The 13146-nt window shown below is 34.0% G+C and overlaps 1 protein-coding gene across 1 annotated transcript; it reads right to left on the bottom strand.

Annotated features, from left to right (window-relative positions):
* Nucleotides 1–240: 240 nt before the first annotated feature.
* Nucleotides 241–12882, bottom strand: LOC149778571 (uncharacterized). The gene is made up of 4 exons (XM_089938505.1): nucleotides 12698–12882; nucleotides 11136–11204; nucleotides 7095–7191; nucleotides 241–608 (listed from the first exon to the last, which is right to left on the bottom strand). The coding sequence occupies exons 1-4, from the start codon at nucleotides 12858–12860 to the stop codon at nucleotides 365–367; spliced, it is 573 nt and encodes a 190-aa protein (XP_089794631.1). The 5' UTR covers nucleotides 12861–12882; the 3' UTR covers nucleotides 241–364.
* Between the last annotated feature and the right edge of the window lie 264 nt (nucleotides 12883–13146).

The following is a 13146-nucleotide window of genomic DNA, read 5'->3' as shown; positions in this document are numbered from 1 at the left end:
GACGTTTTATAATTTTTAAAAGATTATACAAATAACCTTTGTTTTTGGCACTAAATAGCCTAGCAGTGCTGATGCGCCGTAAAAAAATCAATCAATCAATCAATCAAGCATCAATCAATTAGATAAGCTCCTGAAAATAGTTAAATAAGCAAATAAGACATAAAAGAAATGCTCGTGGGCAGATTACGAGACTTGGTCATCAATACGTCATTCTTCTTGCAGGTAAGTTTACTGGTTTTATATTTGTTGTGTAGAACTGCAACATATTGGTGATGGAGAATTTCATGTAGTTGAAATGTTACATAATCCAAACTGTATTTATGTTACATTAACATATGTATCTTCATATTATCTTGCACTGTTCCTACATGTTTGAAGTCCTAATATGGTTGATTGGGCATGAGCTGGATCTTAAAATGGAGCATCTGGAAGCACCGGTGTAGTAGATTCTTGTATGGCGACCTTCTCCGCTATCTTCTCCTGTCGAGTAGTTAGTATGTGGATCTGAATTTATACGTTCCCGTGCAGAGTCCATGCTATTACCAGGATTGAAACACAATGGACCAACTTCGGCAGTGGTTTCGATGCTGCCATTTCGCTTATAATACCTACAATGCGAATAACACCTAAGATTTTAAAAATAAAACAAAGACATTTTTCGTATGTCATAAAATATTAAATTTTATTATAAATAAATTAACATATTCATGCATTAATGGTTGAGGTCATTATTAAGTTCTAAATGCTGGTTTCACATTTTCTTTGCAAGTCTGAGTGAAGTCGTTTATTGATCGAGTTTGTAATATAAGGTTTCATCGATAAACGGTTGAGTAAACACAAACTAACATTGATAAAAAATAAAAATCGAGTTCATTTTATAATATACGCAACGAAAAGAACACATTTAAGATTCATCTAGAAACAGTTAACTTTGCCATAAAAAGGAGACCATTTTCAATGCTGAGCTGCCTTGACAATAACAACGTCATTATGATATTTTTCGACTAATTTACTTAGATGTTAATGTAAATATTACGTTACCGCATTATTGGTACAATAATTCGTGTTTCGATAATCATAGCAACAACTATTCTTGCTCTTTCTTGCGTCTTTATTTATTATTATTCGTTCAGTCGTTTGTTTTTAATTATTAAAGACCAAGGCATACCCATTTGACAAAACGAAACCCAAATAACTCTAAAATTGGAATGAACCCTTTGCACTCTTTTCAATGTTATCTTCAATCATGCAATCATATGGGTGGTGTTTTTGTTTCACACTGAATGTATGAACGGTTTTTTCATTTTTCCTGTTCAAACTTGAAGTGCGTCGAAACGAAATTTTACAACATGACGATATTATAGCTGCAAATCTTGTAACTCGTAAGCTGAAAATCTATCACAGGCATGCTTGCAAAAAAAAAAAAATCAAATTTCTCGTCATTGTATTTTAAGGCTTTTTGAGATTCAATGACTATTGTTTTTTTCTCAAGTCATCTATGCTTCATTATTTCTAAAGGTATCGACTCTACTCTTTAGATTAGTGATAGTTTACATTATTTTTGTATTTTGCTTGTATTACTGGCATGCAATGATAGACTGAACCTAGGTCGGTCCAGTTTCAATCCATCTTATACAAACGGTATAAAATCATATTTCTAGGCAAGAACGGATGACGCACTTTCTTTCTTTACAGGTGCATGTGATATAACAGATTCTCCACTGTTCAGACTTTTTCTTAGAAAGAGCAGTTCGTATTTCTGAAACTTAATGATTCTTGGTGACTCAAATGAGCACTTGTTAAATTCCAATGTTAAAAACTTATTGATATTATAATACTAAAGATACAAAATTACAAGCAAACCTACGAGATTATTTTTCCCTCGACCCTTTTTTGTATCACTTAATACATAAATTCTTTTTTTGTGAGGTTGTTTTTGCATTAAAATCAAACCTACCAGAGTAATCTTCCCTCGACCCATTTGTGTATCACTTAATACAAAAATTCTTATTTTGAGAGGTTGTTTTTATTCTGACACATCAGTAAGTGATCACCAAAAAAACTTATCGAATAACAAAATATAATACAGCTAAAACTCTAGTTTTTGATTGAATATGTGGCTTTGAAGCAGTATGCAGTACAAATTTAGACTTGATACATTTTCTTCAGTACTCAAATGTCATCCATGCAACAAATCTATCTACATCCGCCGTATTATATATGACGTACAGATGCATTCCTACAGGACTAAAATCTTGTCAAGATGATGATAAAGCTTGGTATAAATATGTCTTTTAGGAAATTCACGGAAAGAGAATCAGATTCAAAAAGATAGCGATTAGAAACAAAATCCAATAGAGGCTTAGAAGTGTATACAAACGAAATATTCTACAAAGAATGCAGCATTCACAGAAAGAAATAAATGCATACCATTCACAAAAAACCTCTCCAACCGTTGTTGGAAAAATACCAACATACAATTCAGGTAGTCGACTTAACTTCACTAGATTAAATTCTAGACTTGAAACAACAAATCAAATCTTTCTTTAACTCTTTTATTCTCAGATGGAATACCTTACCTGAAAGTGACAAAACGCAACTTTTTTTTTAGTAAAGGGGTATTATCTCAATAAGTAAGGGCAATCCTTCTTATTATCTTTCTGGTGATAACAAATAGCCCATTATTAACACTAGCAACATAAACCAATGTAGCGAATTTTGAAACGATCAGCGTGACAATAACCTTATAGATAGTCCTTTATGCAACTATAGTGCAGAAGCTGAAGGTGTATAATATTATTGTTTAAGCGTTCTCAAAAGTACATTAATAAAAAAAGCGTTTATTCTTTTTTCTTAGTACAACTTAGTACAAAGTGATAATTGATTGATTTTTTAACGGCGCATCAGCACTGTTAGGCTATTTAGCGCCAAAGAAAATGCAATTTGTATATTTTTTTAAAAATTATAAAGGTCCTATATCGACCAGCGATATAAAAGAAGAATTGGTTGAAATTATAAACGGTAAGATGGTAACGGTGTAAATTAAAGCTTCCCGATCAACGGGAGATGTAAATGTTCTATGTTAATGAAAAACGATGAAAAGGTATTAAAATGGGACGGAACATTTATTGCATAAAACTGCACAAGGTGATAGCATAAAAGTCAGAGTTTAGAGTAAATATTTACTGCTTACGAGTGATGTTTATAGTATCAAAACGTTCTTTCATGTCATGCACTATGTAATAACAATCGCGCGTAGGTATTTTTGACGAGTATGTTTTTCAATAATGGGTTCTCCAGTTTTCTATTGTGTAGTGACTGGAGTACTGATAGCGAGTCGGAGAAGATGATACTTTTAAAATACTGTTCTTTTCTATATGTTGCAGAGCAAGGTCTATTGCTCTGATTTCGGATGTAAAAATTGATGCTCCATTTGGTAAGCGATCTTGCGTTGTGTGATTTCCATACCATGCATACTGCAGCAGCCTTTTCCTCATCCTTTGATCCATCAGTGTAAATTCTGGTGTAGTTTTTAAATTCGGCGAGGAGTTCATGGTAAGAATTGTGGAAGATAGAAGGGTTTGTTTCGGATTTTTTTCCATCGTGTAGCGTAAAACGTACTTTTGGTTGTTTAATTAGCCAGGGTGGTGTTTCGGAGATGGACGTTTTCTGAATTTTAGAAATGTCTATATTTGTAGTGTCAAGGCTGGATGATATTCTAATGCCAAAGGAAGGTATGGCGTTTGGTTTATTTTCGTATAAACTTTTGTATTTGGGTTTCACTATCAGATCTTACGGAGGCTTTAGACAAGGCCCATGATACTTCCGTTGGGCCTGACGAAATACATTACCAGTTTTTAAAACATCTTCCAGAATCATCTTTAACATCTCTTTTGAAACTCTTCAATGATTTATGGATTACTGGTATTCTACGTAAGATATGGAAAGAAGCAACAGTAATACCAGTTCCCAAACCCGGTAAAGATAGCGAAGATCCTACCAACTATCGACCTATTGCACTCACAAGCTGCATGTGCAAAACAATGGAACGAATGATCAATTCTCGGCTTGTTGTATACCTGGAAACTAACAATTTAATATCTCCTTTCCAAAGTTGCTTTCGTTATGGACGGAGCACCAACGATCATCTGGTTAGACTAGAAACATTCATTCGCGATGCATTTATCAAGAAAGCACATTTAGTAGCGGTTTTCTTTGATTTAGAAAAGGCCTATGACACAACATGGAAGTACGGGATACTAAACGACCTGCACGATCTAGGTCTAAAAGGCCGTCTGCCTCTTTCATATCCAACTTCCTCTAAGACAGAGAATTCAAGGTACGAGTGGGCTCTACCCTCTCAGATTTGCACGAGCAAGAGATGGGTGTGCCCCAGGGCAGTATTTTATCTGTGACACTTTTTAATATCAAAATTAATAACATCACCAAGTGTTTGACTCCTGGTGTGGATTGCTCACTATATGTTGATGATTTTCTCATATGTTATCGGTCAAAGCCCATGCATACAATTGAAAGACAACTACAGCAAAATATCAACAAGAATCAAAATTGGGCTAGTACGAACGGCTTCAAATGCTCGAAATCAAAAACGGTATGTATGCATTTCTGTCAATTACAACGACACCACAATGAACCTAAACTCACGGTGGACGGAATACCTATTCCAGTTGTTCAGGAAACAAATTTTTTAGGTATTATCTTTGACAGAAAACTGACTTTTATTCCACACCTAAAAAACTTGAAAGCCAAATGCTTAAAAGCACTTGACCTACTTAAAGTAGTAGCGCACACTGACTGGGATGCTGATTGAAAAGTCACCCTGAATTTATATAGAACGTTTATTCGCTCCAAAGTAGACTATGGTTGCGTTGTGTATGGCTCAGCCCGAAAGTCATATCTTAAAATGGTTGATCCAATTCATCATCAGGGAATAAGACTGGCTCTGGGAGCATTTAAAACATCCCCGTGTGAAATCCTTCTAGCTGAGGCGAACGAACCACCGTTATCGCATCGTAGAGAACTGCTTTCCGCACAGTATGCTCTCAAATTAAAATGAAACCTACTGAATCCTGCTCTTTCGGCGGTTTTCCAACCCAAATACAAAAGTTTATACGAAAATAAGCCAAACGCCATACCTTCCTTTGGCATTAGAATATCGTCCAGCCTTGACACTACAAATATAGATCTTTCTAAAATTCAGAAAACGTCCATCTCCGAAACACCACCCTGGCTAATTAAACAACCAAAAGAACGTTTTACGCTACAGGATGGAAAAAAAATCCGAAACAAACCCTTGTCTTCCACAACTCTTACCATGAACTCTTCACCGAATTTAAAAACTACACCAGAATTTACACTGATGGATCAAAGGATGAGGAAAAGGCTGCTGCAGCCTTCGTTTGTGGAAATCACACAACGCAAGATCGCTTACCAAATGGAGCATCAGTTTTTACATCCGAAATCAGAGCAATAGACCTTGTTCTGCAACATATAGAAAAGAAACATATTTTAAACAGTATCATCTTCTCCGACTCGCTATCAGTACTCCAGTCACTACACAATAGAAAACTGGAGAACCCATTATTGAAAAACATGCTCGTCAAATATACCGAACTGAATGTCTCCCACAATGTAATATACTGTTGGTTACCTAGCCACATTGGTATTAAAGGTAACGAAAAAGCAGATCGCGCTGCTAAAATGGCCTTACTCAAGAACCATCTGATTTTAAAATACCGTATACTGATTTTAAACCTTATATCAGAAAGTTCTTTCGTCAGAAGTGGCCGGCATCATGGAGTGATGCATTGAATAACAAACTTCATGCAATCAAACCAACTCTAGGAGAATGGACTCCTTCCTACAGAACTCTTCGTAGGGAGGAGATAGTCATTGCAAGAATCCGAATTGGTCATACTTACATCACCCCCTGTCCCACATACTAAAAGGTGAAGACCCACGAGAGTGCGTTTCTTGCAATGAACCATTCACTGTCAAGCACGTTATGATAGAGTGCTTTGACCTACAACCTACGCGCGATCGTTATTACGTTGTGCATGACATGAAAGAACTTTTTGATAATATAAACATCACTCGTATTATCGAGTTCTTGAAAGCCGTAAATATTTACTCTAAACTCTGACTTTTATGCTATCACCTTGTGCAGTTTTATGCAATATACATACCGTCCCATTTTAATACCTATTCATCTTTTTTACATCTCCCGTTGATCGGGAAGCTTTATTTTGCACCGTTACCATCTTACCGTTTTTAATTTGAACCATTTGTTCTTTTATATCGCTGGTCGATATAGAACCTTTTATAAGTTTTAAAAGATTATACAAGCAACACTTTGTTTGGCGCTAAATAGCCTAAAAGTGCTGATGCGCCGTTAAAAAAAACAAACAAACAATCAATCAATCTAAACTCTAACTTTTATGCTACCACCTTGTGCAGTTTTATGCAATATATATACCGTCCCATTTTAATACCTTTTCATGATTTTTCATTAACTTAGAATAATTACATCCCCTGTTGAACGGGAAGCTTTATTTTGCACCGTTACCGTCTTACCGTTTTAATTTCAACTATGTTTTTTATATCGCTGGTCGATATGAGACATTTTATAATTTTTAAAAAAGATTATACAAATAGCATTTTGTTTGGCTCTAAATAGCCTTACAGTGCTGACGCGTCGTTAAAAATAATCAATCAATGTTTATTCAGTGCTGTCAAATAAAATTTGATCGAGCCAACTACTTGCAATGTGTAGCTCACTCAGATTCTAATTTTTTGTGCTCGATTTGAAGAGATACCCATTAGGACATTTCCAACCATGTTGCTCAACTCGTCAGAAGGTGTCGTTTGAACTAATCTGCAGCGAAGGTTAGATGCTCAAATATTTAGTACCTACTTCGTACGATGTCTCTTTCTTGAAATGTAATGTTACCCTTTAATCCTTAATACCTCTATAAGTGTTATTTTCATGGTCAAATATGCGATTGTGATGACCTAATATGAATACACATTTGCATGTATTGTGTTTATAAACATGAAAAGTGTTCAAAACTCACCATTTTCCTGATTCATAAGCAACGAATCCACAGATCAATGACGCAAGAAAAACAGCTATGCCAGCCAAGACAGTTAAAATTGATATCCATACTGTGTCTGTAACATTAAATGTAGATACTTGAAAAAAGCCAAATTGTGTGCGCCTAATAAAGGCAATAAGAAATAAAGTAAATGCTAAGTTAACAGACATACATTTTGTACCGGCAAGAAAATGTTTTTCTGCAGTTGTGTCGTGCGATTTTCAAGGTGACGAAAACCAGTATTAATTCTATGTGACAGATTTCAAGACTTTGTAACACAATGATTATTGATGTATCTTTGAGATCTAAATGAATGAGCGGGTTGAGACTGTAAAAAAGCGTATCGCTTATGTAAATGTCTCTAATATGTATTAACTTTGTAAACGATACATTACATTTTGTTTAGTTGATTGAACATATCAGAGAAAATACTAAAAACTATTTAAAAGTAAATGTTTCAATAAACAGCGTCGGCTGCTTTTGTAGTAAATACATATATTGCATGCTTTCAAACTTTTATATGCATATGCCAAAGTAAAGGAAAATACGTTTAATAAGAGCTGACATAGGTAAAAGGATTCTTAGTAAGCAGCATTGAAGATGAATACGGAAATATAATCGGAATGATCTTATGCCGGATTCAAAGTGAACATTAATGTTATTGCGCTGGTCATCCAACAATAATTAAAATTGGAAAGATTAATATTAGCTTCCATAAGTCTGGAGTACATTCAAGCTAAGAACGGTTATGCCTAGATTTTTTACATACGTTTGTTTGCAATCTACATATTAATAATATTATTTATAAAAAAAGAAAAAACGATCTCGAGATAAACGAAACCGAAATATAGCAGCTCGAAAGAAAACTTAACACCGTCCAAATTTAAATTATCCATACCTTATAGTAGATAAATTTACTATATGTACGATTGTTGTATAAGTTTTAATAAATAAACAGTAACTGAAGTGTGATTCTCCTGATTATGCAATAGGTGACACAATATAAAAGACATTGTGCTGAAGTATAGATCTTGCTGATAAAAGTAGAGAGTGTTGACACTGAGGTATACAATGTACTATTGATATACTATGTTATGTAGCTTGGTGTTGGTTGCCCAAATCCAGTCAATGTAATTATCAAGTATAGCCAGTTAAACGCTTACTCAGCAAACAAGAAATACATTAGTGGATATGAAAAATTACGTAAATTTCAAATGGAAAGCAACTGCACTCCTAAACATCTTATAATTTGCAGTCTTACAAAAGAATACGAATCCATGAAACATTAACAGGCACTTGTATATAGTTAAAACGACATTTAACTGTCAACGAAAATTTGTTCAAATGTTAGATTCACCCAAATATCCATCAAAAAGTCCACTTGGCCACCAGATAACACATATCAAACATATGATTAAAGGATAATAGAGACAATGTTTTTGAATAATTATATTATAAACGTGAAAGCATGATGTTACTATAATGATATTATTAAAAAGCTTACTAAGGAATTTCAATACTTACCGACGAAACAAAAAAGTACTACAGTTAACAGCTGTGTCTCAAATTTGTTTAAAGCTACTTTAAAAATCCAAAACACAGACACTAACATGTACAGTAAAAACGTAATATGGTTCGTACCTCCGGAAGAGAATATATCGTACTTCAGCTATTATGGAAGATTGTAGAATTTTATTTAGAAACGGTCCTTTGTAACTAATACACGTCAAGCCCAAAGACATTGTTTTGTTTTTGTTTGTTTTAGTTGAACGCCTTTTCTCAGCGCAAGAGTGTGCATGCATGGCGGCCCGTATAACTGGTGAATGCTTAAAATCCTATTTATTATTTGTATTTGTATTTTTATGCTAACACTGTTCTGAAGTAGAAATGTTTTGGTATATTAATCCTGATTATTCATTATAACTTTTTTCGAGGGGTGGGGGTTCGAGTGGTCTAAAGGTCTCGCATTTACCGATCACTCAGATCTCACTTCTGTTACCATGGGTTCTTGTCTCGGGACCAGCCAGTGTGAATATGTGAAAAAGCTACCAGAAGATTCCCGTTGGGGCGTTTTACCTGTGTAAGACCGGAGACCAATATCCTGTTCTGATTTATAGCAACAAAATTTTATATTTTATCAATTATAGTATTTGAAAGAAGCAATGATCTCAAGATAAGAAAAAAAAAACATTGAACTCAAACGAAAATTGTACTGTCTGCCTCAGACAATTCAATGATCTGGACCTTTGTATGTTATGAGCAAGCACTTAGCTCTGCAAAATGACATTTGTATGGTGTTAACTGATAGCTTTAAGTATAATGCTGCGTAAATTATAACTTCTTCTAAAACAACCTACTCATTAGTAAATGTAAGTCCTGAAGTGTTTTCAGTTTAAAAGTGCATGTTATTACGATCCCCCGAAAAGACCATGTTAAAATCACTATTACTTCTTGGAATATTTATTTTATTGAAACATGTGACATTATATTCAACATTTGTATGTGACAATCAGACATATGAACACGAAAGTATAGTTCCGTTTTTGTTTAATTTATGTAATATTAAACGATGATTTGAACTAGTATTACTTACTAGAGACAACAAACCGATCATCAACATTAGAAATAGACACTGGGGTTCCAAGCATCAAATAATGTTTTTATGTCCAGAGTATGTTATTCTTACATACATATGTATTTTGTCTATCATTTATTTCGATAATTATAACATTTACATAAAAAAACTGTTTTCTATAGTGCAACCGCTCCACTAAAAGTGATTAAAATCTTGGATTGTTATATTCAGACTAAATGGTTTCATGAAAATCATAACTGTAAACATATTGGAAGTTCTTAGAGTTAAATTTATAGTATCCAGCTTAGAGCTAAAACTAAAATATATATCTTTCAGATAACTAGAAACATCGATTAATTATTATATCAGAATCCATTATATATACCGGATAATATACAGTACAAGACCAGCCAAACTCCATGATATTTTGAAATTGTTTAAAAGTCCAGAGAGGCTAAGAAGAAAATAAAGTGAACACAAAATGATAAAGTGTAATTTTGGCACATCATAAAGAGTGCATCATATTGCGTCCCACCTTTTCTAGAAAGATATTTATAAAAGACATTTGACTATAATATACGTAATAAACAAAGAATGCGTACTATGCCGGTGTTTACATTAAACAGTAATCATGGAAGACAAAAGTGTAATGTTGTCTATTACTAGTTACTTGATCAGAGCTATTTTGGCATCAGTACACTATAATGTCAACATAAAGTCAAGTACTGGTAGTAACTTAAATAAAAGTCGAGGATATATGTATGTAGTCAGCAGGCATCATTGAGTATATTAGTGGAAGCCATCACCCATCAATCCAGTAGGTACGAATTATCTGGGTTTACTATTGGTTACATGGCATGGTTAATATGCATTGCTCTGATGTCATCATTGGTAACAGAATAGAAAAAGGCCACATGCTTATGGGATGACATCACCATTCACTTTGTGCGAGTTCATTCTGCTGGGAACTAAAAAGCAGCTCAGAGGAGGAAGATGAGCCGGTTTAGGGCGGCTGAGGAAGTATTAAAATCAAAAGCGCTAAATACTCTGTACCAATGTTGAAAGGTAAAATGTTACGATGGTAAACGAAATAGTAATCACGATATCATGAGGCACACAACAATGGCAGAAGCAGGGTGACACAGCGGATAGCTTATTGGACTCGAGATTGATAGAATTTAGTTATTATATTAATATCTAATCAGCCCAGGTCGGCTACCAAGTCTTATTTTTGGGAATGTAATGATCTTTACTCTTTATGATTCTATGAGATTTCTAAGTATTTGGTCATGTACATTTGGGTATTAGTTTGCTTTCAGCGATTTATATGTGTTTATGCAAAGCAATAGAGTAAAACCTAACATACATCTTTCTTGAACTTTAAATTCTATCTTTGCCAAATGTTATCTGTAAAATGTTGTGTATCTTGATATTATATATACTACCTGATCGAGGAGTTCTTTCGACTGGAAGCTTCGTCTCATTTGAACTGTTAACTCTGGAATGGTTGTGGTCTAGAAGAGAAGCAAATAGTGCTTTTGTTGAAAACGTTTAAAAGAAAGAAATGTCAGATTCAACAATAATAAACCTTATGGCTTTTGGCCAATAAAGTGTGCGGGGTGATATCATCCCCCCTCCTTCACACACACACACACACACAGACTTTAATGTCTTCGTTTTGAAATAAAGTGAAAGTATGACGAAAAGACTTATCGCTTTAATATCTAGCTATTTCAAATGATCGCATTTAGCTGTATATCGTCGATCATCTTGGAATGGACTCCTTCCTACAGAACCATTCGTAGGGAGGAGATAATCATTGCAAGGATCCGAATTGGTCATACTTGTATCACCCACACCCACATACTAAAAGGTGAAGACCCACCAGAGTGCGTTTCTTGCAATGAACCATTCACTGTTAAGCACTTTATGATAGAGTGCTTTGACCTACAACCTACGCGCGATCGTTATTACATTGTGCATGACATGAAAGAACTTTTTGATACTATAAACATCACTCGTATTATAGAGTTCCTGAAAGCCGTAAATATTTACTTTAAACTCTGACTTTTATGCTATCACCTTGTGCAGTTTTATGCAATATATATACCGTCCCATTTTAATACCTATTCATCTATTTTACATCTCCCGTTGATCGGGAAGCTTTATTTTGCACCGTTACCATCTTACCGTTTTTAATTTCAACCATTTTTCTTTTATATCGCTGGTCGATATAGGACCTTTTATAAGTTTTAAAAGATTATACAAATAACACTTTGTTTGGCGCTAAATAGCCTAACAGTGCTGATGCGCCGTTAAAAATCAATCAATCAATCAATCAATCAATCAATTAATCGATCATCTTGACTTTTTTGTTACAGGATGGATACGTTTATACAAGTAATTGGCTTTTCTATTACCAAATAGTCCATTTTTATGTTATCTTTTACAGTTTTAAATTCCGTAGTTATAGAATGTTTGCCTTGTGAAGTAAGGTAAAGGTAAAGTACACTCACTAATTATATTAATTACTGATGCATGCACTATAGTTCTAATAGTGATTTACAAGGTGTTCATCCAAGGTTGCAAAAAGTATACGTGTCTTTCAGAAAATAATTGCATTAAAAGGGTGGACATTGATATTAGCTTAAACATATATTAAGAACAGTTATTAAGCAGACATTCTGAAATATGTTTTATTGAGTTTATTACAGTACGTCTACTTTTATATAGTAGAAATGAATGCATTTTTCCCGTATATCTCTTAGGATTGTCAAGGGTTCCAAAACATTGAGACATTAACTTGGAATGAATATATTTGCTGAGTGACATTATTTTTGACACTGCCTACAAGATACTGTTAAAATATTGCAGTTGCGAGGTACGCACTTGTTGATTACATTCTGGTTTGATGATGCAGATGAAATGGAAGCTTATATTGACATGAAGAAATACTTTGAATAAAAAAGTATACATAGAATTGAAAAGATCGTAACTGGAGACTCACAGATAACGTTCAGTGCGATGCTTTTAACCACAGTTTTATTGGTGTCTTTATTAGTTGCCCTGCATGAGTAATTCCCGGCGTCCTTTCTGGTAGCGTTTGCAATTTGCAATGTGGTTAAGTTCGATACCGGCTTTTCTGGAATATCTTGTACACCGATTTTCATCCATTGAAATGAGCAGGATATATTGCAGTCAGGTATGCACGTGATGTTTAAGGAGCCAAATTCAGCAATGATTGGTTCATTTGGGCTGAAGATAATGTTGTTTGGGCCATCTAAAGAACATAATATATCAGCCAAGGAATGTACATATGAAAAATTTGACCAGCATATATATATATATATATATATATATATATATATATATATATATATATATATATATATATATATATATATATATATATATATATATATATATATACATATATATATATATATATATATATAT

This window comes from Sinohyriopsis cumingii, chromosome 17 (assembly GCF_028554795.1).
Source record: "Sinohyriopsis cumingii isolate HCF-2022 chromosome 17, ASM2855479v2, whole genome shotgun sequence".
Classification (NCBI taxonomy): Eukaryota; Metazoa; Mollusca; class Bivalvia; order Unionida; family Unionidae; genus Sinohyriopsis; species Sinohyriopsis cumingii.
This window is presented reverse-complemented; position numbering and strand designations above follow the sequence as displayed.